The sequence below is a fragment of the Zychaea mexicana genome (genome assembly GCF_025766255.1).
Source record: "Zychaea mexicana strain RSA 1403 chromosome Unknown BDB00scaffold_134, whole genome shotgun sequence".
Classification (NCBI taxonomy): domain Eukaryota; kingdom Fungi; phylum Mucoromycota; class Mucoromycetes; order Mucorales; family Lichtheimiaceae; genus Zychaea; species Zychaea mexicana.
Window position 1 is genome coordinate 46,432 of NW_026516797.1, and position 23,872 is coordinate 70,303.

The 23,872-nt window shown below is 43.3% G+C and overlaps 8 protein-coding genes across 8 annotated transcripts; 5 read left to right on the top strand and 3 right to left on the bottom strand.

The window, feature by feature from the left end:
- Nucleotides 1-2,327: 2,327 nt before the first annotated feature.
- On the bottom strand, nucleotides 2,328-3,418 carry BDB00DRAFT_853144 (uncharacterized protein). Its single transcript, XM_053125606.1, has 5 exons — nucleotides 3,381-3,418; nucleotides 3,210-3,290; nucleotides 2,930-3,123; nucleotides 2,735-2,822; nucleotides 2,328-2,655 (listed from the first exon to the last, which is right to left on the bottom strand). The coding sequence occupies exons 1-5, from the start codon at nucleotides 3,381-3,383 to the stop codon at nucleotides 2,488-2,490; spliced, it is 534 nt and encodes a 177-aa protein (XP_052973845.1). The 5' UTR covers nucleotides 3,384-3,418; the 3' UTR covers nucleotides 2,328-2,487.
- A 2,011-nt stretch (nucleotides 3,419-5,429) lies between these two features.
- On the top strand, nucleotides 5,430-6,081 carry BDB00DRAFT_774180 (uncharacterized protein; the record flags this gene model as incomplete). Its single annotated transcript, XM_053120136.1, has 4 exons — nucleotides 5,430-5,541; nucleotides 5,595-5,732; nucleotides 5,800-5,911; nucleotides 5,991-6,081. The coding sequence occupies 4 exons, from the start codon at nucleotides 5,430-5,432 to the stop codon at nucleotides 6,079-6,081; spliced, it is 453 nt and encodes a 150-aa protein (XP_052973846.1).
- A 2,782-nt stretch (nucleotides 6,082-8,863) lies between these two features.
- Nucleotides 8,864-11,630, top strand: BDB00DRAFT_853163 (uncharacterized protein). The gene is made up of 7 exons (XM_053125607.1): nucleotides 8,864-9,310; nucleotides 9,401-9,420; nucleotides 9,505-10,026; nucleotides 10,148-10,286; nucleotides 10,372-10,493; nucleotides 10,591-10,809; nucleotides 10,903-11,630. The coding sequence occupies exons 1-7, from the start codon at nucleotides 9,003-9,005 to the stop codon at nucleotides 11,220-11,222; spliced, it is 1,650 nt and encodes a 549-aa protein (XP_052973847.1). The 5' UTR covers nucleotides 8,864-9,002; the 3' UTR covers nucleotides 11,223-11,630.
- BDB00DRAFT_792564 (uncharacterized protein) lies at nucleotides 11,547-13,319 on the top strand (the record flags this gene model as incomplete). Its single annotated transcript, XM_053121130.1, has 7 exons — nucleotides 11,547-11,571; nucleotides 11,744-11,828; nucleotides 11,880-11,894; nucleotides 12,518-12,520; nucleotides 12,626-12,658; nucleotides 12,852-13,036; nucleotides 13,294-13,319. The coding sequence occupies 7 exons, from the start codon at nucleotides 11,547-11,549 to the stop codon at nucleotides 13,317-13,319; spliced, it is 372 nt and encodes a 123-aa protein (XP_052973848.1).
- A 903-nt stretch (nucleotides 13,320-14,222) lies between these two features.
- Nucleotides 14,223-14,856, top strand: BDB00DRAFT_853176 (uncharacterized protein; the record flags this gene model as incomplete). The annotated part of the gene is given in 3 exon segments (XM_053125608.1): nucleotides 14,223-14,479; nucleotides 14,499-14,638; nucleotides 14,717-14,856. Coding segments are annotated over 3 exon segments (197 nt in total), but the record flags the coding sequence as incomplete, so codon positions are not given.
- Nucleotides 14,857-17,504: 2,648 nt separating this feature from the next.
- BDB00DRAFT_853195 (uncharacterized protein) lies at nucleotides 17,505-17,823 on the bottom strand (the record flags this gene model as incomplete). Its single annotated transcript, XM_053125609.1, has 1 exon — nucleotides 17,505-17,823. A coding segment is annotated over one exon (198 nt), but the record flags the coding sequence as incomplete, so codon positions are not given.
- An 830-nt stretch (nucleotides 17,824-18,653) lies between these two features.
- BDB00DRAFT_891838 (uncharacterized protein) lies at nucleotides 18,654-20,555 on the bottom strand (the record flags this gene model as incomplete). The annotated part of the gene is made up of 3 exons (XM_053128479.1): nucleotides 19,558-20,555; nucleotides 18,753-18,918; nucleotides 18,654-18,667 (listed from the first exon to the last, which is right to left on the bottom strand). Exons 1-3 carry the CDS (start codon nucleotides 20,533-20,535, stop codon nucleotides 18,654-18,656), a joined length of 1,158 nt encoding a protein of 385 aa, XP_052973851.1. The 5' UTR covers nucleotides 20,536-20,555.
- A 2,487-nt stretch (nucleotides 20,556-23,042) lies between these two features.
- Nucleotides 23,043-23,869, top strand: BDB00DRAFT_853203 (uncharacterized protein). The gene is made up of 3 exons (XM_053125610.1): nucleotides 23,043-23,234; nucleotides 23,316-23,511; nucleotides 23,609-23,869. Exons 1-3 carry the CDS (start codon nucleotides 23,231-23,233, stop codon nucleotides 23,850-23,852), a joined length of 444 nt encoding a protein of 147 aa, XP_052973852.1. The 5' UTR covers nucleotides 23,043-23,230; the 3' UTR covers nucleotides 23,853-23,869.
- The last annotated feature ends 3 nt before the right edge of the window (nucleotides 23,870-23,872 follow it).

A 23,872-nucleotide genomic window follows, 5' to 3' on the forward strand; every position in this document is an offset into this window, starting at 1 on the left:
AAAGGGTGTCGATGTCTTAGCTTCCCTGCTCTTAGGGGGTAACCCTCTACCACAAAGCTAGGGTCTTGTCTTGAACGCTTTGTGGATCATGGAAGGTCGATTGGTATTGAGATGCCTACTCCCATCTCACCAATCGCGAAGCTACAAGAAAAAAGCGTTAGCCCTTTGACTACCTAACTTACCTCAAGATCGCCGCGTACTTTTCGTTCGTGTTTTCGCTCGTTTGCGTTCGTAGCTGTTTCTATGGTCTTGTTTACGTCTCTTCGATCGTTTCGTATGGTTCGTTTACGTTCGTCTCCTAATCTAACCTGTGGAGAGAAGCCATTTGTGTTAGAAAACGATGCGACTTGACTACGTACCAGAAGATAGTGGGTGTTTTCGTTTGTGTCAAAGAAAGAAAAAAGAAAAAGGAAAAAGGAAAAAGCGAGGGAGCAACACGCTGCGGAAATTGGGTGTCTTTTTATGGGCAAAAGTTCATTTCCAAAAAGAACGCTGGTCTGGGCCCAATGAGATTCTGAAGAGACATCCTACAGGTTCAGGGCCCGCTTCCTTTTTTCTTAAAATAGGCAAAGATAAGCTCCGTGCTTAACAAAGCGCAGAACAATGACAGACGACAGTAACACGATCACAGCGCGCTTTATCACACTTTGGTACACCTTTTTCATCTTTTTTATTTTTACTTTCTGTGTTCGCCTAGTACAGCTCGCGAAAATAATGGAAAGGAAAAAAGTTGGTTCGGATGATACGTTCCGGGCCAATCTGGTTTGCTTTTTTCACATGTACCATACTTCACGCCCACCTTGGGAATAGCAGACAGATAGGATATAGGGTCGACGCTGTTTTTCTTGAAAAGAATCCCTTTCTCTGCATCCACCATGCTTGCCAGCTTACGATTATCGTTCGTTAAGCCGACCAACGAGCGAGCTCAATGCGAGACTAAAGACGACAAGCAGTCTAAAACCACACCACCATAAGCGTATTTAGCGTAGTGTTTTCGCTCGGACGAGTGACGTCCCCCAGCTTTGGTTCCATGCCCCCACCAACCCCCACCCCCAACTTTATTCACAGCCAGCTCGGAAGGTCTTCGCATGAAGAAGCCGAGCATGACAGCAAAGTACAATGGAGACCCTGCTCAAATAACATTGTAACTTGGCCCCAGAGCCTCAAAAAAACAAGGGTTTAGTATGTGCGTGCTGCTACGAGTCTGCACATTGCGCTGGTTGCAACTGTGTGAAAAAAGCGCTGCGAATCTCTTCGCAAGAACAGTCGCCATTTCGCTCGGAATTGGTCAAAATGGGTGACGCAATAAAATAAAATGTGTTTTGACATGCTTGTCCTGGCAACAAGCGGCTTTCAGGAACATGGATTGTCATGACTACTGAATGCCATGGCAATAAGCAGCTCTCTTACGCAGCGTAGTTAAGCAAGCCTCATAAAGAAGAATGGTCACTGAGTGGTAAAGAGATCATGGGTGGAGTGAATCGAAAGGGGGAAATTTTGTTGACATGCTTTGTGCAGATCAGAGCAACTACGAAAAGGAAGCAGGATACAGAAAGCGCGTTGTTCGTCTTCTCTTCTTTTCTTATGATGAATCATCATACGATAAACACCAAAGAGTATAGGCTGTTATAACTTGGACGATAACGACATAGTCACTACTCCTTATGAGAGCAATCTGATGCTCGTAGACTGGGTTCCGCCCGCGTACCCCTGGTAGTACTAAAAAAATCCCAAAAAGTAAGCTCACCGACCTGAACACGTCTATTCTGTCTGTTACATACTATGGAAGAAGGAGAAGACAATGGTATTGATGCGCACGTGAAACTCAATGAATATGATAACAGTGATATCGATAATACCAATAATATTGATAATATGGAAAAATGATGAATTGGTATACTTATAATAGAAACACATAGTTAGCTTGCTACAAAGTAGTTATAAACATACCGTTTTGTACATCATATATTCTTGCTGGTTAGAACAGCCAGATGTAGTCCCACTGTCTGTGCCCATCGTCATAGTTACTATCAGCTTTGATGTACAAGCAGTATTTCTTATCAGGGGCTTAATATGGAATTATACCTGAGCTTCTAAAATATGTTGAGTGTGGTTCAGCAGCTGCTCGAAGAAGCGCGATTTGTCTATATCCATGTATGACACGGCTAGATGCACTATCGTCGCATTGTTGCTGATAATATGTAGCTCTTGATGTATCTGTAGCGCTTTATACATACTCTGCTACCTATCTTAGTGAATGAGAATGCAATAATCAGACGGGCCAGTTATAGTATGTTAGATCTGGGTTTGCAGTAGCACAAAAAACAGTTCGTGAGAAGAAATTATGGACTATGAAAACCAAATAGAAAGGTATCACATAATTGAATTTATGTTTGTTGTAAGAGTACAATTGATATAAACTAGTGCAATCCGCAGTCGTGGAGAGAAGTTATTATGTATTGATATATACATACAAATGATTTTTCTTTATCGAACGTATTTTACATTTCCTTTGTTAGATCTCTTTTCCATCTTGGCCTGACGTTTCGATTTGGATCCCTCTGCTCCTTTAGCAGAACCCTCTCCTCCAGATCTGTTCTGGCGAATATACGACAAGATCATTGGGAAAAGCTTGTAGCTAGCATATCCTGGAATCTATATAAAACGAACGAGGGCAATATTAAAAGACAGGCCTCTTACCGCCAAGTAATAAACAAAAGGGATAAAAACGTACCACGAGGAAGGTATACCAAAATTTGGTGGAAACAAAGGCGACCATTATCTGCGTAAACCAAGTGACATAGATAATGTCAAACATGTATCTAGGAACGCAAAACCATATCGATCCTTTAGTTATCTCCCTCTCTTTTAACCTTTTTCCTTTCATTTCATCTCATCCCATCAAATAAATCCATTCGCTAAAACTTACGCAGTCAATCCTTCAGCATTCATATCATCACCACTCTTGATCAGAGTGCCTGTTGCATCATAATACGGGCGGCCAGTGGTCTCAAGTGTGCTGTACATAAACATGGATACACCCGTCGTCAAGATATAAAGCGCGAGTTGTGCCGTGGTAAACGTGGGCCAGTTGTAGATAATACGATATCCAATGAACAAAAGCTAAACAGTGTGCATAAGTGACGTTTCTTTTCTTGGCAAGATTTCCTCCATCTCGCTCCCTTTTTTTCACCTCAGGACCAACTTACATGAACCACCATGAAACCTATACGAAGGTTATCCAAGATTTTGTTGTTCGCTATTGCGAGTTTCTTGGCTGATGCATTTGCCTGATGAAATTCAATGACATCGTTTACTTAGCTCCTTTTCCCTTTCCCTTGTGAAGTATGTTTGTGCATGCTAATAGATTATGTACTGACCATGGTATTAATAGAAGATTAACGAGGGTAAAGTAGTAGTAAGTTATTCGGTGTAATTTTTTTTGCGCGATCCTGCCCTTTTAAAGCTTTAATCGTAAAAGAAACTCAGCGTGTACTCTTTCATTTTTCACAGGCTCCCAAATGTGTTTGCAGCACAAAAGGGAATTGGTTCAGTAAAAAAGTGGCATTTAAGCTTTCAATGGAGTACACAGCTGGTACAACCCTGTCCTTCTTTGCTTTTCTTCACATTGCAAAAGTGCGTTGTGTGCTGATAAGTGTATAATTTCTCTAATGTCTATATATCCAGGCAACGTTTTTTAAAGGCTTCTTATTTCAGATGCACCAGCAGCGCTACTGGGTTAATATGCTTAAATGCTGATGCATACAGTATCAACTTTGTTGTCTGACAACGCACTGATCCTATTTTCTTGGTCCATGCCAACTTGCTGTTACACAGCTGCCGTCTGGGTTACAGGATATCTTTCCAAAGACACCTTCCGTTCACTGATAACGACAGCTTGCCTTGTATTTGAAGTGCAAGCAATCCGTTACAAAGAGAGGCGATAAGCCCTATCTGGTTCATCCCTCTGTTTCTGTATATCATCATCATTGTAGCATGTGTATTTGAGTTAGATAACTTCCGCTAGTAATTCTGCTTCTTTACAATCATACACGCGGATCAAGAGAACGACCTCCTGTTAGTAAACATGCATTTAATTCGGACAAACAAATTAAAGAAGCTCTTTCGCTATAAACACAAATGCAAGTTTCTATTCCTAAAGGACCTAATGGTCTTATGTTGGAGTTGCTTTTGCATCTCTCTGCCTGCTGCTGCATTCTACTTAAGCCTAGAGGTGAATCCACATGATACTTATTCAGAAATGTTTGGTGCCCATGTGGATGGCAAGACTGGAGGCACTACGTACACTGCAGGAACAAATTAGGAATCTGACAGGTCGAACAATTTCGAGAAGAGTGAAACAATGGCTAATGTATTCGCAAGTGCCCTGGGCAAATTAATACCGAGAAGCAGCAATTTATCAGGATATTGACGTGTCTCATATGCGAATCTGATTTGTACATAGTCGAGGTTATACACTTTCAACCGCGTGCCAAGACTTGCAACAAGTTGGGTATTATGTAATACTGGCCAGCTGATGATGCCACACTGAGCAACTCTTGTCGAAATGTGGCTACGAAACGACCGTCATCATCTCCATCCAGATTATGGCGTCAAGGCGTTTTTATATTTGGACCGGGCCTATGTATGTACTTTTATAATAAAAGGCAAGAACGTAGTTCCGGAGAACGTTCGATACGTAGGGGTATTCCAAGAAGAAGGGGTCCGTACAGAAATAGTACGCCACACCAATATTATTTAGTCACGGAATAATTCAACCTCACTTCACTCTCGTCTTTTTTCTTCCCTACAATCCCTCCAACACTCTCCCCCTCTCCCTTCATTTCCTATTCTCATGGCAGCAACGGTTACCGTAGTCGATACCACCGTCGCAACTTCAAAGCGATCGGCTACTGCTACTGCTACTGCTACTGCCACCGAACCATCACCACTGCCAGAACAACAACAATCGACCAAGTTACTAACGGATCTGGAAACGGACCTAACGCCGACTCGATTGCCAAAAGAGAACAACAGCAACGTCGTAATCAATGCACTGTGCCGCATCACACTTCACTTGATTCATCTTGCCTACCTAGCATTCATCATATACAAGAAACTACGAACCATGTTGCTCGACTTTTATCGTCATATCGTGATCGCGCATAACAACGATATAGAGGAGTTTATTCGTTTCGACAAGGCACAACTGACCAAAATACCAAAACACCTGTCGATCCTGATATCCAGCGAATTATCTCTTGAACGCACTCTAAAAGAATGGGAAACTATTGTAGATGATATCTGTCGAGTATCATGCTGGGCCTGGGAGTTTGGAATTGAGGAGCTGTCTGTCTTTGATGCATCAGGTAAAGTAATACAAATAATCATATGAAAAAGTTGGATATTAAATGCCTATTTTTTGACATATGATATTAGGCGAACTTAAGGCGTTAGGTATCGATGTCTATAAACGTCAATCAACAATGCTACATCAATGGATAAGCGATAAGGAGAAACGCGGTATGATGATGAAGCCTTGTGCGAGAAATCAAGGAGAAACCGTTAAGGATATCATTGTGGGATTAACACAGTTTGGCTAGGTCTGAAATTCTCGATCATATCGGCTGACGACGGACGTCCTTCTATATCCCGAGCCGCTCAAAACATTGCACGACAAAAGATACCCAGCGAAAAGATTGATATTGCATTGGTAGACGAATTTGTCCATGGTAAGCAATTGTGAATAGATCGAAGCATCGATATGCGTATTTATTAAACTGTTTTTTTTTTATACAGAATGCAGCGACATTTCAGACCCGGAGCTGATGCTCGTGTACGACGCATTGCCACATAGTTACATCTCATTGGATGGCTTTCCCCCCTGGCATATCCGCTTGACTGAATTCATGTATGTAATTGCGAGAGGGAGGGAAGGAGCATCGGATACAAATACTTATCCTGCGTCATTTGTTGCCCCTTGCTTCTAGAAATAAGGGAACGTCCCACCGACTAGACTACTGGACACTATCCAGCACATTGTCCAAATATTCCAAGGTTGAGCAACGCTTTGGCCGATAGACAAAATGGCCAAATCCTCTTCTTCCCCATATCCATCACCATTCACAACATTTCTCATTCATACGCAACACACCATATATATGTAGGCAATAGTACTACTATTTGGCAGATTGAAAAGTACCATGCTCACTACTGCTCAGAAGCAATTTAGGCCATTTTCCCTACTCCCTCTACCTCACCGCCCCCCTAACCTCTTCTCAACATTTATAGCACTGTACGTTCTCCATTGATTAAGGAGTACTATGCTCAACATCATAAATAAATGTTAGATGTTGAGAAAACGCCTACCTCCTAATATATGATTGATGGTGTAATTTTTCATCCAGAAGAGTCAATGGCAGCGGTAGTTGAACTGTGACATAAATATACATGTATTCTACCATGTCATTATCATATAAGATTGATTACGTCGCCCAGTAGGTCACAACCATCGCTACTCAGTTGACAAAGCTGCTGCTGACTAAACGAAACTAACAAACGTATTCGAAAGCGACTGGGTCTCTCAGTACAATGCGCGCTCGCTATAGTGTATTCGATATAGTGATATTTCAATTTGGTGATGGGTTTTTGGGGTCCAGAGTACATTAAGCCAGGAATTATTCTTATTCGCTATTGTGATATGTGGTATCAACCGTTAGATAGTGTACAGAGCAGACCAATATGTGGTATAATTTTATTTATTGGAAAAAAAGAAGCTAGTTCGCTTTGCACCGTTTACCTTTCGAAATTATAAGCATAAAAATCCGACTGTCCAGATCGTCTTCATCTACAATTGTATTTTAAAAGTGAAAAGTCGCTCCTATATTATCATACTGTACTTCCTCCCTCTTATATACTACATACTATGTAGTGGATTCCGTCCTTTTCTTTTTCGACAACTGTCTGTCCTTATCAGAGAAAATCCTGTGAGTCCTTATATGATATGCATTTACACCAGCCACTTATGAACGTACTCTAATATACCCTTGATTACCAGTTTGTTTATGTTTATACTAAACAATAATTGCAAGCTTTTGCCGCTTCGTGGTGAGTGATTGCTCTTTTTGAGTGCCGTTAGGGGTGTTGGACCCATCAATGATACGCTTGGAGCCAATCGTAATGCTGTCAGCTGTAATAAGACAAGATGATATTGGAAAATTAAAGTGAAAGATAGAATTTTGTGAGTTTTTATCATCACTAGTGGCAGGACGAGACTCCAGAGCACCCTTTGCGCTTCTTTTGCGGAGTTCTCCAAATAGTAACATGGGACATCTATTCGCCGGATCTCATTGACAGAACTACAATTCGATAGAGTTATTCGCTATAATAATGGGATTTTGGTCTTAATGATTACATAACTATAGCGAGAGTGTAGTACTATCATCTTGGACTATACAGTGGAACCCCACCGTCTTTTTGCAACAGCGGGAATACGTTTGAAAAGTTGCAGAATATGAGGATCTGCAAATCATGCTTGCACAAGTAAGATCAAAACCCGGAAAAGTACGAATAGTAGCGCATACCAACCTAAGCAGGAGAACAAGATGTTAAAAAAGTGGAGTCTCGCCAGCAAGCCACTGTCAGTCATCGCTGAGTTTTGCTTCAGATGCTCAAGTTAAATATTGCTTTTGTGGTATTGGCTAGATGACAGAGTGATCAAAGATTAAGTATAAACCTTCAGTGGTTCTCCGTTCAATTACTGTCTCAATAGTTTTGATCTTTCATGTATGTAATTGTGCTTAAATCTTCCCCGCTTTGTGTCAACCCTCAGCTTTTTCAACACTTTTCAGTCCTTCGTGCAGGTTATATTTAAGCGGGGGAAACACTGTGAAATTTAATGTGAAATAAATGGATGACCTAGATGCGCTCGGAAATGCATATTTTACAGCCATATAACTGCACCTCAACAATTGAAGAGGACATATCGTTTTGCTATGCTTATGCGTCTATTGTTCCTGAAAAGCTGTGAGTATCTGCTCATATACGTGAATGGATAGAAATCTATCTATTTTGTTCTAATCTACACTGATCGAACGCTTTTTATTTCTATCTTGAAAAGTCCTTAAATGTGCTTCTTGTTCCTCGCTCTATTTCTTGTCGAAATGTGCATCTCTAACGAGCTGATTTTGGCTCATGTGTTGACTTGTGCCATCTTCCCTGAAGACCAGCATTATGCTATGTTATTACTCCCAAGGGGTATTCCCACACGAGCACCTCGGTTTTAGCAACGCTGATTCTATCTCGGCATGGTCCCTTGTATGGCTTTCAAAAGATCCTCACCATTTTTTGCATTCATTCTTTCATCAATACTGTACATGGCTCGTCAGGGGGTCGACGTATACTATCGGTGATAAAGTCATTGACATTGAAGGTCCCCAACGTTTTGTCCGGCTCGCATTTCGAGATAGTGTTGATACCAACCTATCATTAGGTTATTATTGAATCAAACCATTGTGCCTTACAAAATGACTCTACGTCGTGTTTCCTTAGTATTTTGTTACAGGACACCCTGGGTCCACTCAAACGGGAATTTGTACAATTAATTTCATTGTTACTATGTACGCAGGCGATGGTTGATTCAGGGGCACTTCGCAAAAATATTTTCCCGGTTTTCTCAGGGATTACCAACCTCTTTTACCACACAAACAAAAGCGAATTAACCTTACATGGTCATGCCGTCGATCCATGATGCGGGGTAAAGAAGCGAACTAGACAGCAGTATCAGAGTTCACACATAAAAATCAGTGGGAAAAAAATATTTCCTTTATATCTGCATTAGTCATTACTTCCCTTGTCGCTTTGCCTCCGCTTGAACACTCTTTTTGTTATTCTGCGAACCTCCATCTTCCCCGCGTAAAAAACACGCTTAAAATTTCTTTCTCTTCCTTTTTTAATTCGCTTTTCTTTTCTTCTATCATACAGACAGCAAATTCTCGATAAACATGGTTATTTACAAGTCGGCTTGCGATCCTATCACAATTCCCAATTTGGATTTATACACCTTCTTGTTTCAAGACAACAAGTACAACACCTCTCGTTCTCGAGACGCTCCCAGAGTCATTGATGGTGCCACCGGCAAATCGCTGTCATTCAATCAAATATTTGACCTTTCTGGCCGGATTGCTACTGGATGGAAGGAAAAGGTTGGATTAAAGAAGAAGGATGTGGTCGCAGTGTATGCACCCAACCAGTACGATCATTCCGTCTTGTACTTCTCGCTTCTCGCCGCAGGATGCACTGTTACACCTGGGTAAGCCGTCTATTATGGATCCATTGGGAAGATGCGGGGAAAAAGGAGTCAAGATGATGAGAACTGACATGGAGCTCTTTATGTATACAGAAACTCAGACTATACCGAAGGTAGTATAAGGGACAGATAGCAAATATGGATGATGGTAGCGACAGACAAGCTGATAATAACCTCTGTTTTGCGTATATCGCCAGACGAGTTCCATCATCAAATCCATACGGCAAGTGCCAAAGCCATTGTCACCATCCCGGAACTGCTCCCGGTTCTGACCAAAGTAGCAGCGAAAAACAATATTCCCAGCGAACGCATCTTTGTGTTCCGTGGCAACGAGACAACGACTGTTCCTTCCTTCTACACACTCGCCGAGGGCAGTAAGCATATTGGCCACCCCGTTCAAGGCATCGATACCCATGACGTTGCCTTCATTTGCTTTTCCAGCGGCACCACCGGATTAGCCAAGGGCGTCATGCTCAGCCATCATAACTTTATTGCACAATGTCTTCAGGTCACCAACTTTGACGCCAATGCCAACATTGGCACTGACATTCTGCTTGGCTTCTTGCCTTTTTTCCATATTTTCGGTTTGACCAACTTGGTGCTCGGTTCGTTCTATCGTGCCACCCCGCTTGTTATCATGGCCAAGTATGATTTGGAAAAGTTCTGTCAATTGGTGGAGAAATACAAGGTGACGAACGTCAGTATCGTGCCACCAGTGGGTAAGTAGTATATGATGATTGTCACCAAAACGGCCGAGAGAGAGAGAGAGTGTGTGTGTGTGTGTGTGTGGAAAGGCGTGAATTACAAGCGTGTTAATGACCTTGTTTTTGTTTTCTCCAGCTGTTCATCTCGGTAAAAGTCCGATTGTCGACAAGTACGATTTGAGTACTCTTCGTGTCCTTGGTTGTGGTGCTGCTCCCCTCGGCCGTGAACACATTGAAGCTCTTCAACGACGCATTCCTGCAGCTGTAAAGCAAGGGTAAGCCCGCCTTATTTATGCCATGTAATCAATGGTTAATTTAAACAGTCATGGTATTGACAATATATCCTTTATGTGATGACAGATACGGAAGCACTGAAAGCTGCGCTGGCGTAGTCTATCAGCGTGTTGGTATCAGTCCCGCTGGTTCCATCGGGTACCTCACAGCCAACACGGAGCTCAAAATAATAGACCTGGAGGGAAATGGTATGGATCCGTGAAGAGACCAAGTGATAGCACACGATTAATCTCTTACAGTATACACTAACAACCTGCCGGTGGCGGCAATGATATTTCACCATAGAACTTGGCGATGATCAAGAAGGTGAAGTTCTCCTTCGGGGACCTGCAATGATGTTAGGCTATTTAAACAACCCCAAGGCAAATGCAGAAACGTTTACCGAGGACGGCTGGATGAAAACCGGTGATGTGGGAAAATTCAATAGCAAGATTGGCGAGTTCTTTATTACTGATCGTCTAAAGGAGCTCATCAAGTACAAGGGCTTTCAAGTTGCTCCAGCCGGTAATCTGAAACAATATTTTCTTGTCGTGGTGAAATTGTGCTTGTGGTGAGAACAGTATTTGCTAACTTTCAAGAACGTATATTATTGTACAGAGCTTGAGTCACTTCTTATGGGTCATGAACAAGTGGCTGACTGCTGCATTGTGGGTGTGTACGATTCTTCACAAGCTACTGAACTTCCTCGAGCCTATGTTGTCCTTCAAGCTACTGCTCAACCCACCGAAAACATGGCCAAGGATATCATGGATTATGTTGCACGTAATGTAGTGAATTACAAACGACTCCGCGGTGGTGTTCGGTTTGTTGATGCTATCCCAAAGAATGCCAGTGGCAAGATTTTGCGTCGTGAGGTGAAGAAGTGGATCAAGGCCGAACAAGAGGAGGAGGCTGCTAGTATTCGAGCCAAGTTATAAAAAGAAAGGATTGTTATATATTGTGAAAATATTTAAAACGGGTCAGCTATGATGGTGAGCACCCCTTCCTTTGGCCAACGTTTTGTTGTAGTCCATGTTCATATTAATCATATTATTAGAGGATAAAGCAAGTTTACCATAGATTTTTTTTAATCCACATCCCTACCATCCTCAGTACTATATACTATAAACACCATTTCGTTCCATCTCGTTTTAAAGAGACAAATTGATCAACACTGCAACCAAAGTGCAAAAGGCGATACTGTATGTCAGTGGTATCAAAGTGGGACCAGTAATATAAAAAATTATCCCGCCATTCTCTCCATGTATCATAGAAACGATGCCAAAAGTACGTGGTCTAAACAACAAAAGGAAAGTAATCATTTCTTCCAAAAATATTGGTCTTAGTGTGTACGCTAAATACCTAATGCAGTCGACCCCTTTTAAATCACACCCGTTAGCGCCCAATCCTATCGAAGTTTCTATAGCTATCCAACAAGCATGAACGGCAGAGATACTAGTAAAACTTGTTCTCGCTAACTTTAACCCTTACTATTTCCACACGAAGTTTGACATTTTACGCTATGAAACTATTGGTGGTCTACTGTAAGAACACTGTTCATACTCAAGTAGCTACTTATTATCATCACTCTCTAGATTAAATCAATTCCGGTAATTAAAAGGTAATATACACTTTACTTTTGAAAATTATAATCTACAATAATACAGCGCTAATGGGTATCACTAATAATTAGATAGGCAGACCAAAGATTGCTCTAATGAATGAACAGTCAATTTAGCATATGTACACTATGGAATATGATGCTGAGTATGTCATATGACATGTTATCCGGTCACTTGCAGAGATGAACCAGCATCATATTCCTTCTTCAGATCAAGAGTTTTAATCTTGCCATCTTTTGGGATAGTTCTTCGTCCGGACATGCTGCACTCATCCGCTCCATTGCGACGGTTATCGCCTCGAGGTAGCACGGCATACAGCACAGACGATATACTCCGACTTTGACGGGATATCTTACATAATCAATATCCACCTCATCCCAAGGATCGCATGTGATGGTCGTTGTGGTTGCCCGAAAAAACGTGCCATAAGTGCGGACGAGAAAAAGAGCAGGATAAAGAACGATGGTGTTAGAGTCAAAAACGTGACGATGCTGAGGGCGGCAGTGGGGGAATGAACAGGGTGGCGTATGAGAGTCGAGGATAGTACAATATCGGAATTATAATACAACTAGTAGATGGGGCTGAAGAAAGACATTGACGGGCAATGCTAGCACGTAAGTGAAGGGTGAATTTTGGGATAAAGAGCAGGCGACGTCGTTGACAGCGGTAATGAAGTGCATGCCCAAGGGAATGAAAAGAACGGTGGTGGTTGTGCATAGTATGGTAGTAACAATTGATGGTGGCAGTGGCAGGTATGTATCGTAATTTCAGGCTCACTGACTTGTTCTTTTTCGTCTTCATCAGCAAATCCGGAGCTGCAAGGGCAGGTTGAGCAGCGGCCTCGTAATCAAGTGCGTCTCCAGCAGCCAAGCAGTAATCCGTAAGACGACGTGATTGGAAAGACAACGACACCGGAGTGGATGATGATTGCGACACAGTTCACAGATACAAGGAAAACCTGAGCATAGACATCACCAAAGACGCAGGAAATCGGCTACGAGCTAGCTGGACGATGCTGGAGATGCCAAAGGCCGCATGCAGGGAGCGTGCACAATGCGGCACACAGAAGTTGAATGATGAGCGGGCACAACAGCAGGAAATACAGCAAGATCACGACTGCGGTGGACATGGTAACGGAGAGAAACTCGTGAACGGGCTTGAGCACAAAAATTTCAATGACACTGTAAACCACAAAATTTGCCGGTTTCTATGCAGTGTGATGTGTTAAGATACGCTTCAGTCTCGGTGCTGTGTATATTACTTGTAGGCACCGATAGGAAATGGATACAAATATGAGAAGTATGATATATAATATACATTGGCTGCGCTTGCCAAATGTAAAAGCTGGAACTCTGATAGCGACGATTATGACCATTTATCTATGTAGTCTTGCCAACACCTGCGGACGATTAACGTTTTCTGCGAGGACCAATAGCGTCCGCTTAGACCATTTGCATTTGTGTGAGGGTTGTATCAACTGATGCGTGTACAGCTACCACCGCCTATTTATCCTATCCGGAACGACCGCCTGCGTGTTTCGCCAGTAAATATTGTCCCGTACAGTCAAAAACTATGATCTATTATCTATGCGTTTGTTTTAAAACATATCTTTTCATATGTGTCTAATGCGTGGTATTGAATGCGAGATTATGGAGGAGAAGCGAAAGAATTAAAAATAAACTAATGTTGAACTTCTAGTAGGATTTCATAGGTAGCAGAATACATACTGTAACACAAACTGCTTGTTCATTCATGATAACGGGTTCTTTGTAGCAGTATGTTTGCATCCAAAGCCAGCACAGAAAACAGTTCCTATAATAACGACATCCAATACATCCAAAAGGCCAGGCTGTTCGTCGAAAATAAAGAAAAGCCGAAGCGATTCCGTTCATGCACATCAGCCTACCGGGACCTGCAGGGGTAAGTTGTACGTAGATCAAGTAGTTTTTCATACAAATGTATTCAAGTCCATTACCACCAATGCAGCATAATTTAAATGATAGTGGTACCGGCATGACGACAAAGTTGGCCACATGCGGTGTATTAATCTGTGCCCTACTGGTTGCTGCAGTTGAAGTTGCAAAGTTGGTCTCAGAGCGCATTCCTTCGGTGTACCTTTATGAAGGTAGCACTAGAGTGATCATTCTTCTATATTTCGCAAGTAGTTCTTTTGTTCTAGGAAGAAGATTGCGATGATGGCAAAAAGGATTTGGAAAAGACATGTTTATTTTTTATGGTAATATAAGCTTCTAGTAGTAAAATTATATTTAAAGAATCGTGCATTCCTACAAATGTTAGTAAGCTTTTGTCCGTGATAACGATAGCCCTCTGATTTTTTTCTCTCTTTTTTTTTCTTCTATAATTTTTTCTTCAACTACATAATATTCTGATTTATGGGATTCGTCTGTGGCAATTTTTATGGTCTTTTTCGTCTTGATAATTGTCGTCTTCAGTAGCCTGAGGTGCGTGATATCTGTGTGATTTGCTTGTTGATATCTTCGGTCATTTTTGAATGTGTTATCATGTCGTGTTATTTTTGCGTTCGAGTATGTATGTCGATCTGTTTTCTTGTTTCTTTTTCTTTTTTTCTTTTCTTTTTTTTTTCGCGCAGTCTTCGCTAAATGCTCTGTTGTCTTGAGCTCGACGCGAATGATATGGAGGCCGTTGAAGTCGATAATAGACTGTGCTTGTGGCTTTGTATCGATGATGATCCTCAGCGCTGTATTTTGTCTCTAAATATCAATAAGCCTTTCACGTTAATTATCAATGTCTTCATCTCAAGTGAATCCGTGTGACTTATTTGTACTTACTGCTGATTATTTACACCATATAATTGCCCCAGTCTTGCTTTTCAGTCTGGTAGTGGAATTGACTGCAATTTGATATCGCTTGGTTTGTTTTGTATGTGATGCTGTGTGTCTTGTGTAGACTTCATCTTTTCTTCGCTGATTTCTTTCCAAGAGATTGTCTTGTATAAATTGCTACTGTTGTTGTATGTGTTGGCTTTTGATGCGATGTTGATCGGGTATGTAGTGCCGTTGTAAGCAAACTTGCTCAAGGTGATAAGACAGCCACCGACTTGTTGACGTTTTCTTGGTGCCGTATTGTACGAAAGGCAGTGATGATTTTTTTCTTGACATTTGTTTCTGACTTTTTGTTGCCTTGAATTTCGCTACTTTTGCTTTCCGTCATCACAGACCGCGTGATGCTTGGTGTTGTTTTTACATTCTCTCTAATCTACCACTAATCTACTTCCTGATTTTCTTTTTCTTTTTTTTTACTCGTATTTTGAGGGGCTATCGTTACCTGGACCGTAACTTACCAACGCTTTGTCAGAAGAGATTTCCTGGGTAGAATATGTCGAATGTTGTTGCATGAATAGCGGCGTTCACTAATGATATGATTGTAGCAAAGTCACAATGAGAAGATAATTTCACAAAAGCATGAATAGTCAATTGTTTCTCTTGGTTTTGCTTCTTACCATGATACAGCAATGTGTGCTGCTTCTGTTTCGATTTCCAAGGTATGATAGTGTGACCATGAAATTGTATTGTCTCCATAACTACTAATGACTGTTCTTGTAGCCACCGCTTGATACAGAGGAAATGACAGAAAGCCTCCCTTGTTTGCTGCGTGCCGTCCATTGGTTTGTCAAGGATACACATGCGCGATTCCTTCCTTAGAGCAGTATCATCGAGTAGTCATGTCGCCCACCGCTTTTACTAAAAGATTAATCGATCTAAATGAGTACGTATAATACATACATCAGTGCTAATCGCCTCATATTCCGCTCCAAATTCATACCATGTAAATTCAAATTACCTCAAAAGTTCTCTCCTATCAACGGTCAAACTGCTGCCATAAACAATATGTGTGTGCGAATGTCAATAATGCGCAGTTCTTGAATATATGTCCCGTGCGACAGGAGCCATCGACCGATTCTCTCGTCGAGTAGCATTTATCGGTTGTGCGATCAGTATCTTCAACGTGAGCTCGCCAGCATGCATTCGAAAGTCGGATACGGATAGTGCCGCCATTATTGCGTCTACGCAATGCCGTCGGGTCCCTCTGGTAATAATGTGCCCCTTGTTGATAGTGACTTTTAGACGCAGTGTTTTGCTTGATGCGTCTTGGACAGGTGTGCTTCTCGTCCCTTCTTTTGTCCCCATTGCTGCTTCACCACTAAAGCAGAAATGAAACCGCCACCATAATATGATACTGCTCCATCCAATAGCCGTGTCCCGTGTGCATCGTTGTCCTTGATATTCTTTGCCCGCCCATGCCGATGACTTTGCTTGTTGTTTTCATGAGCGATTTTCAGATTGTTCGCCATCTTTCCCCCCCTAAGAAGAAATTGAATGTAAGAATCACATTTTGCCCGACTTGATATTGTTAAGATAGAACTTACTATATGCTTTGCATCCATCTAAATGGGCGTTTGGAATGTTGTCAATAAATATGTCTCCTCGTATCTTGTCGCCATTTCTTCCCGTGGTGCAGCTTGGATCGTGTTGCCACTATAATAGAAGTCGCCAGTCTTTCTGCTTTGGTGCCGTCTGATAGAAATGATGAAGACGCATTCGAATGGCCGTCCATTGCCCGATGTTGTCCCCATATTGAAAGCTGACAATGCCAATGTCGTCTTTTTGTCGCCATGCTGCTGTCTCCACAAGTCTCCTCGTCGTAAACCGAGATAGATGAGGATTGTTTTCATCTCCTTGACTTGACGTTGACTGATTTGAATAGTTGTAATGAGTGTTGCCGTCACATTACACCTTGTGATTCTGAACAGATTTAATTGTCGTATGCATTGTTGCAGTTTTTGTCGCTGAAGTATCTTGCTCCATGTGGCCATCATAGGTAGCGATGGACACTGTTTGTCGATACGATGTTTGCCGCTGCTCCTTTTGTTGCCGCTTTCTCTTTGGGGTTTCACCACAAAAGTAGGGATGGTTAATGATGATGATGATGATCGTGCCGTTGATGTGAAACCATCCCACATATTTGCCCGCATGCTTGGTGACTTGATCCGTCTATGGCCGCACAGTTTGAAATTTTTGACCAGCTTGAGATGTTTGATCAGCTTGCATATTCCTCGTAAAGATGTGCGATAAGTGATTCATTGCTGCTGCGCCTGAGTATGACTCGCCCATAAATTATATGTCGCCTTTTCCGCCTGTCACTTTTTCGTCCGCTGAAAACAGTTGATGCCAAAGGCTGTCCACCACGACTTGCACTTGGTCCGCAATTTTCCGCCCAGAAGGGGAAGTGTCATATTGGATCACTTGAGAACAGATATCCGCACCCGCTTGAAGAGCCCTTGTCGCCATAGTATTACCAGTAGACAATAAACTTGCTCCTTCCACACTGGGAATATTCAATCCGAGTTAGAACGTCGAATGTAGTTGTTGCCTGGACCAACGGAAAGAAAACCAGAGGATGCCAACGATTGGATAATGCTGATCGATCTTGATAGTCTATCGCCAAAAGACTGGTCAAGCCAAAGACGGGATTCTGCCAATCCTCGAATCGACATCAAGTAAAAGAGGTTGTTTTTACTCGGCTAGCCTGGAAATCTGACGCCACCTGTAGCAGCATAACCATCATGGATCATCCACCAAGACCACACGAGACGACGTGATCAAGCCAAAGACGGGATTCTCACAACACCCCGAATTTTTACTCGGCTAGCCTGGAAAGCTGACGCTCTCCATCGCGGCGTACCACCCACACCGCTGGCCGGACACCCCAACCCGGACACCCCAGCTTCACGGAATCCGGAGGCAAAGGTGAAGGCTGAGGCTGGACTTACATGGCTGTGACACTGACTACAACCGGTGGAGGATCCAGGGTATGGAAAGGGCGAGGACAACTCCGGTTGAGCTTTCGGTGGCAGGGATTGGGTGAGCAACATTGCTCCGGTTGCCAGGGCTTACGCAGGAACACCATCCACATGAGCTGGAACTGACTGGGATGACAACTTTGGGAAAGGAATAAATTCCTAATATTGGGCCCCTCTTCGCCTTCTCCACACCACATCCGTGTCGAATGCGATACGAAGAAGGGAAGAAGGAAAGGAAAAAGGATATATCAGTTAGCAAGCCTCTTCTTATCAAATGGCCGTAGGTATCAAAGAAAGCATAGTACGTACCGTAATCATACAAGCTTGGCGCCTTGTGTTGTCATTTGCTGTCAAGAACCGCCGCTGTACATGTGGATTCCTGCTGCCTACACAACCAGAGCGTTGCTCACCTCCCCACCACCGGCTCAACCGGAGTTGTCCCCATATGCCCCCTCCAACCCCTTCACCCCCGGTGGCTGCAGCCAGTGCCGGCGCCAATGCCAGCCCCAACCGCCTTTACCTCAAGAAACCATCCACTGAGATGTCCGGGCCGCACCCCATCGCCTGACGAAGGCGGAGACCGCCAGACACACACCCAAAACACGCCGCATGCGCTCTATTTGAAATGAAAACAATAAACTCATCAGCATCAGTACGTTATGCATCTCGCTCAAGCTTAATTGCTGAGACACTTACAACCAAGCGCACACGCGCAACCACAAACATCGCCTGACGCAGGCGCACACGACAACGCCAAGCACGGCACCACAGGAAAAGGAAAAAAACACGCGGAAAAGAGGAGACAGCGACACAAACAGGCGGATTTAAAGTGGGCGACACCAGGAAAGGGAAAGGGGAGAGACCAAAGGAACGGAGAGAGACACGCACACAGACAGAACAAATGCCTAAAGAAGGCCATCTAAAGAGGACATTGCAATTAGTATCGATCTGGGGCAATACGAAAGCACTCGACAACGAAATAAATAGAAGATGTAGCCACTTACATGCCGACAAGACCTGCTCCATCTCGGAGACTCGGTCGATGTCTCCACGAGCAGCCTGCAGCAGACCAGCGAAGAGCGCCTCATCGTCGCCAGTCTCGAGGAGACGCTGCAACTCCTCATACTCGTCCAACGTGACACCCAAGTGTGCTGCCATCACTGCAGCAAACTGTGCACCTTCTTCATCACCTTCTTCTTCTTCGTCGTCGTCTTCGTCGTCTTCTTCGTCTTCTTCTTCTTCGTCTTCGTCGTCGTCGTCTTCCTCAGTGCGCACGTCGTACTCTTCTTCTCCTTCTTCGACATCTTCTTTCATGCTCTCCGGGCCGCAAACGACAGGAACGTGAGCCATTGGCTCCGGCGCGACGACGGACATGGGGGTGTTTGCGGAGGCGAAAGTGGTGGATGCAGCGATAGGGCAGGAAGAGACGGAAGGGAAGAATAGCTGCAAGGTGTTGCGCTGGCGGATGTGGCGGTGGTGGCGGCGACGGGTGGAGCTGAGGAGGTGCGCAGAAGGATAGGGACGGGAACGGACTTGTTGATGAGGACGGTGGTGGCGGTGGGTTGAAGGAGCGACTGTGGGGACGAACGGAACGGAAGGAGCGAACAGCGGCAAGTAGTGGTGGTGACGGTGACGGTGGCGGATTTCACGGTGGCGGGTGTGATGACGAGGTGCGCGGAAGGATGCAAGGACTGTGTGGTTGCGGCGGTGATGGTGGTGGTGTCGATGATGGGGGTGTTGTTGGCGGCGGCGTTGATGGCGGTGGTGTTGACGAGAAGAAGAAACAGGAACAGGAACAGGAGCAGGAACAGGAACAGGAGCAGAAGGAACGGACGGGGCAACGAGCGGCAAGTAATGGTGACGGTGGTGGCGGATTTGATGATCCCGGTGGTAATGGTGGTGGTGGTGGTGAGGAGCGCGGAACGAAGAAGAAACCGGGTGTTGGCGACGGAGGTGTTGATGATGGCGGTGACGGGGCTGGCGGCGAACGGAGCGCACAGAAACAACAGGCACAGAGGCCTCTTCGTCAAGCGAGACAACCACACCATGATCCTCAGCAGCAAAATCACCTGCTACTGGCAGCTGCGATGGGAGCTGGTCCAAGGACGCGGAAGAAGGCAACGTCACTGGGGACGGATTACGCACAACTTGGTCAATGGGAGCCTCATCGACAACTGCAAATGAGGGGACGTCGATGCCGTTAGGCACAGCAGGGAGGATATCGACCGCAGGTGGCAACGAAGGCGAGACTGGAAGGCTGGCGTCAGCACCCGAAGGCTGGGCATCATTCTTACGAAGAGCCATTGACTGCACACTCAACTCATCCAGCTGCACAACGTGCACGGGAGCAGGAACAACCACTGCAGGAGCCGCCACTACAGCAAGCTCTCGAGCGCCGGCCTCATTCAGGCCCATGGCGGGACGCGTCTCACGGCAACGGTATTCGCCCAAAGGCAGAAACAAATGGAATGTCGCGGGCAGCAACAACGACAGGAAACCGGACGACGCAGACAACGACGGCAGCAGCAGGAAAGAAAAAAAGGGAAATGTCGCGGCAATTAGCCAACGACAGGCGATATACGCTAAAGCGATTGGATACATCAGCAGTGCACACAGGGCATAAGACAAGGGCTTATCGGTTTCTGACATTTTGGAATGTAGATGCTGGTAAAGAAGAAAAAAGGAGAGCTGGAAACTACTTTTTTTTATTGTCATGAAAATTTTAAAGGCCGTGACGTCACGCGTTTTTTTCCTTTTTATCGCACACAGTGCGTTCTCTGTAAGCATGTGAGAGCAGTAAAGCACACTAGTAGTAACGCGTTGGAAGATGCTATGATAGCCTCTTTTTTTGCTACGACGTCGCTATGGTTGCGTGCTGTTTCCATGGCTGCATATATGTTTCACATTTACGCTGCTCCGCTTGTACGTTCCAGGCACACCCGTGTCAATTTCTTTTTTTTTCGCCATGATCAGTGCGTCTACAGCAAAGTGACTCAGTAACGGGTGATTATCAAAGAACAAGTTTTAATGATACTAGCTTTTGATTACAGTGACTAGACTCCTTAACGACTCAATGTTTATTGGATTATAAAAAAAACATCTAATCACCGAAGTATCATGCATATCATATTTCAGAAAATTCAAGGATAATAGCAACACAAGTGAAGCTCTTATCAATTGCCTATGAACTGCATAAGTAGATATACTCCTCCTGATTTATTTTCAGAAAAAAAGTTTTTCGAATTGCTTCGCAAGTGTAAATGAAATATAGTAAGTAGGAGGAAAGGAAGATTACCAATCTGCTGGCTATTTCAAGTAACTACAAGAAGGTTTTCAAAAGATCATGCTCTGGATTTTTGCCTCCTTCTATGATACTTTATTACGATGCATCCGAAACGTGGCATATACAGTACTAAAAAGCCAAGTCTTTAGTGAAACTCAACATAAGCTTCTAAATTGTGACTGTGGGTGTGTTAATTTGAAGCGCTGAATACTGCTCGGTGATGGTTGGGTCATTTACTCGTCAATGCAACAACGTCGCAACTGTTTCAATACTTGATGAATGTGTGTGAATAGAGGTCGATAGACTGAATAACTGTTGCTACTGCTCATAAACGTCCGAAGTTTTATACTGTATCTACGCTGCTATATGTCGTATGCACGGTGGTGCTTTCTTCACGACATATCTGTTGTTTTCCTCACAAACAGCAGTTGTTGCTAGTCATTCATATCACAGACATATGTTTGCTTTCCTATCATACTACATACTGTACTGGAAGATAAATACATATGTGTAGAATACTGTAGCTAACTGCAATCCTAATTAACTGGTGGGTTTGTTCTTTGCTCACCGCATCTTAGCAAAGATATTAAAAAGGTGCTGTAAACTCTAATGTATAAATACCATTATTTTACTTTTATACTCACTTTTATTATCTAATTAAAATAGCAAGTATATGCAATTATCAGATGATGTCAAGCAAATAATAGTGGCATAATGCCAGGAGCAGAATTTCTTTTGTGATGGAATAATCACTGCCACAATGCATAAGCATGGGCATACGGTATCCAGTGTTCCTCTTGTTAACCATTGATTATAGTGCTAAAACGTACTGTACGTGCAACAAATGTATTGCCTATGTACATTAGACTACAATCTATGGCTCGTCTTGTTTATACAATTGGACCCTAGTTTTTGCAACCGAGTCTTTTCCGAATTGCATAAAGTGTAGTTTTGCATAAACCGCGGGAGGATAGCATGAACCTAAGAAAAACAATAAATATCGAACACGCTTCATGCTGCTAGTGTTTCGTCTGATCATCTACATACTTGTGCCTCTATCTTAACGTACAATAGTGCTATCTCTGCTCGGCACACCGCTGAATAATCAGTTATCCGACGCAAATTAACAAGTCATGTTATTCAGCAGAGTTATTTTCATGTCATTCCATTATAAATAAGATGCAAAGCATGCATTTAATAGCATATCTTGCAAAAGTTGAACCTTTTATTCTATCCTGGTAACGTGCAAATGCGCGGAACAATTAAAATTGGTAAATAAAATGAGGGTTTGCGAAAGAACACGAGGTTGCAAAAACCGATGTCTGACTGCACATCATAAAGTTTTATCATCGTCAGCTTTATTATATACAATTTAAATTCAAGAACGAGGATGGACTCATCTTTCTTTCTTTTTTGCTTTTTAAATCTCTTCACACACTGACAAAGAAAGATATATACTCTAGTATGCTATTTCCCAAAAGCAGCACCAACAACCCACAATCGCCTCCTTCACCATTGAAAAAAGGATACAAAATAACAGTGGATGATGTCGACGACCCTACAAAAGGCGCAGAAGAAGAAGAACCTCTATTACCGCCAGCAGCAGCAACAACAACAACAGAAACGGCAACAGCAATAATAATATCCTCTGATACTACATACGGTCTCGTACTCTTGGCACTTTCAGCTGTAGCGTCAACGTTCGTGGCAGCTTTTCTCAAGCTTATCATTAGTACACCATCCTATTTGGTTACATCGTCGACCGAAATTCTGTTAATTGTTTCTATAATTCAACTTATGTTTGATTTCATGGCATGCGGTTGGACAGGTGTGCAACCTTTCGGACCACGCTCAGTCAGGACTTGGCTTACACTAACTGGTGCGGCTGGAGGAGCGGCTATTCTGTTGCAAGCCTATTCTTTAACGCATATGCAGCTTGCAGATTTTGCGGGTAACATATACAGAAACATAAAAATATCTGCTTCGTCACCATTCCGATATCTCTCGTTCAATCGACCCACTTAACCTAGAGCTCTTTCTTGTCCCGGGCATCATGCTGTCTATCTAGTACTGCTACATCTTTATCCGGCATTCACGGCAATCCTTGCGTCACTGGTTCTTCATGAACCTTTTCGATACCATCATGCGGTTTGCGTCATCGTATGTATTGCCGGTGCCGTACTCGTGCTTAAGCCGTCGATGAGTAATAGTGATTCCAATACTGTCAAGACGACAACGTTGGCCACATGCAGTGTACTGATATCTGCCCTATTGGTTGCTGCAGTTAAAGTTGCTGCTCGCAGAGCTGGTCTCAGAGCGCATTACTTGGTGTGCAATGTATACTTTGATCTCAGCACGCTTGTCATCAGTCTTCTTTCTGTCTTCAGTACCTTTACCTTACCTCATGGTTGGCAAGTTTATGCTCTTTTGATTTTAATTTCCATCTGTGGGTTCTTCACTTCAACTTTTATGAGCCGAGGGTAAGTGTTATTATATTTGGGAACGTCTAGATGATGGTGACTTTTACACACTATCTCACGCCTTAATTTCGCGTATAAAAATATGTCACTATACTAGATTCCAGTTGGCTCCTGCAGGCCCGGGCGCTATGATGCGCATGATATCAATTGTTCTGGCATTCATTGTTGGTGCAGCTTTCTTCCACGAGTATCAAGACCAATGGAGTATCATCGGTGCCATTTTAATTTGCTCAGCTACTGGGATATTACTTCTAACATCATCATCATCATCTAATAGTAGCACGCATCGTAATAGCAGTAGAGGAATATTTGAGCAAAGTAATAATGAAGAAGAAGTCTAACAAAGATGATACTGTACCAG

What these genes read in the sequence shown, in the direction of transcription:
- BDB00DRAFT_853144 (XM_053125606.1), bottom strand. An exon ending in AATGCTGAAGGATTGACTGC is followed by an intron (nt 2,823 to 2,929) that starts GTAAGTTTTAGC and finishes TTGCGTTCCTAG; the next exon opens with ATACATGTTTGACATTATCT. An exon ending in TTTGGTATACCTTCCTCGTG is followed by an intron (nt 2,656 to 2,734) that starts GTACGTTTTTAT and finishes CGTTTTATATAG; the next exon opens with ATTCCAGGATATGCTAGCTA.
- BDB00DRAFT_853163 (XM_053125607.1), top strand. Translation starts at nt 9,003, where the DNA reads ATGGTTATTTACAAGTCGGCTTGCGATCCTATCACAATTCCCAATTTG. An exon ending in GGATGCACTGTTACACCTGG is followed by an intron (nt 9,311 to 9,400) that starts GTAAGCCGTCTA and finishes TTATGTATACAG; the next exon opens with AAACTCAGACTATACCGAAG. An exon ending in CAGTATCGTGCCACCAGTGG is followed by an intron (nt 10,027 to 10,147) that starts GTAAGTAGTATA and finishes TGTTTTCTCCAG; the next exon opens with CTGTTCATCTCGGTAAAAGT.
- BDB00DRAFT_853203 (XM_053125610.1), top strand. An exon ending in TCAACTTTTATGAGCCGAGG is followed by an intron (nt 23,512 to 23,608) that starts GTAAGTGTTATT and finishes TCACTATACTAG; the next exon opens with ATTCCAGTTGGCTCCTGCAG.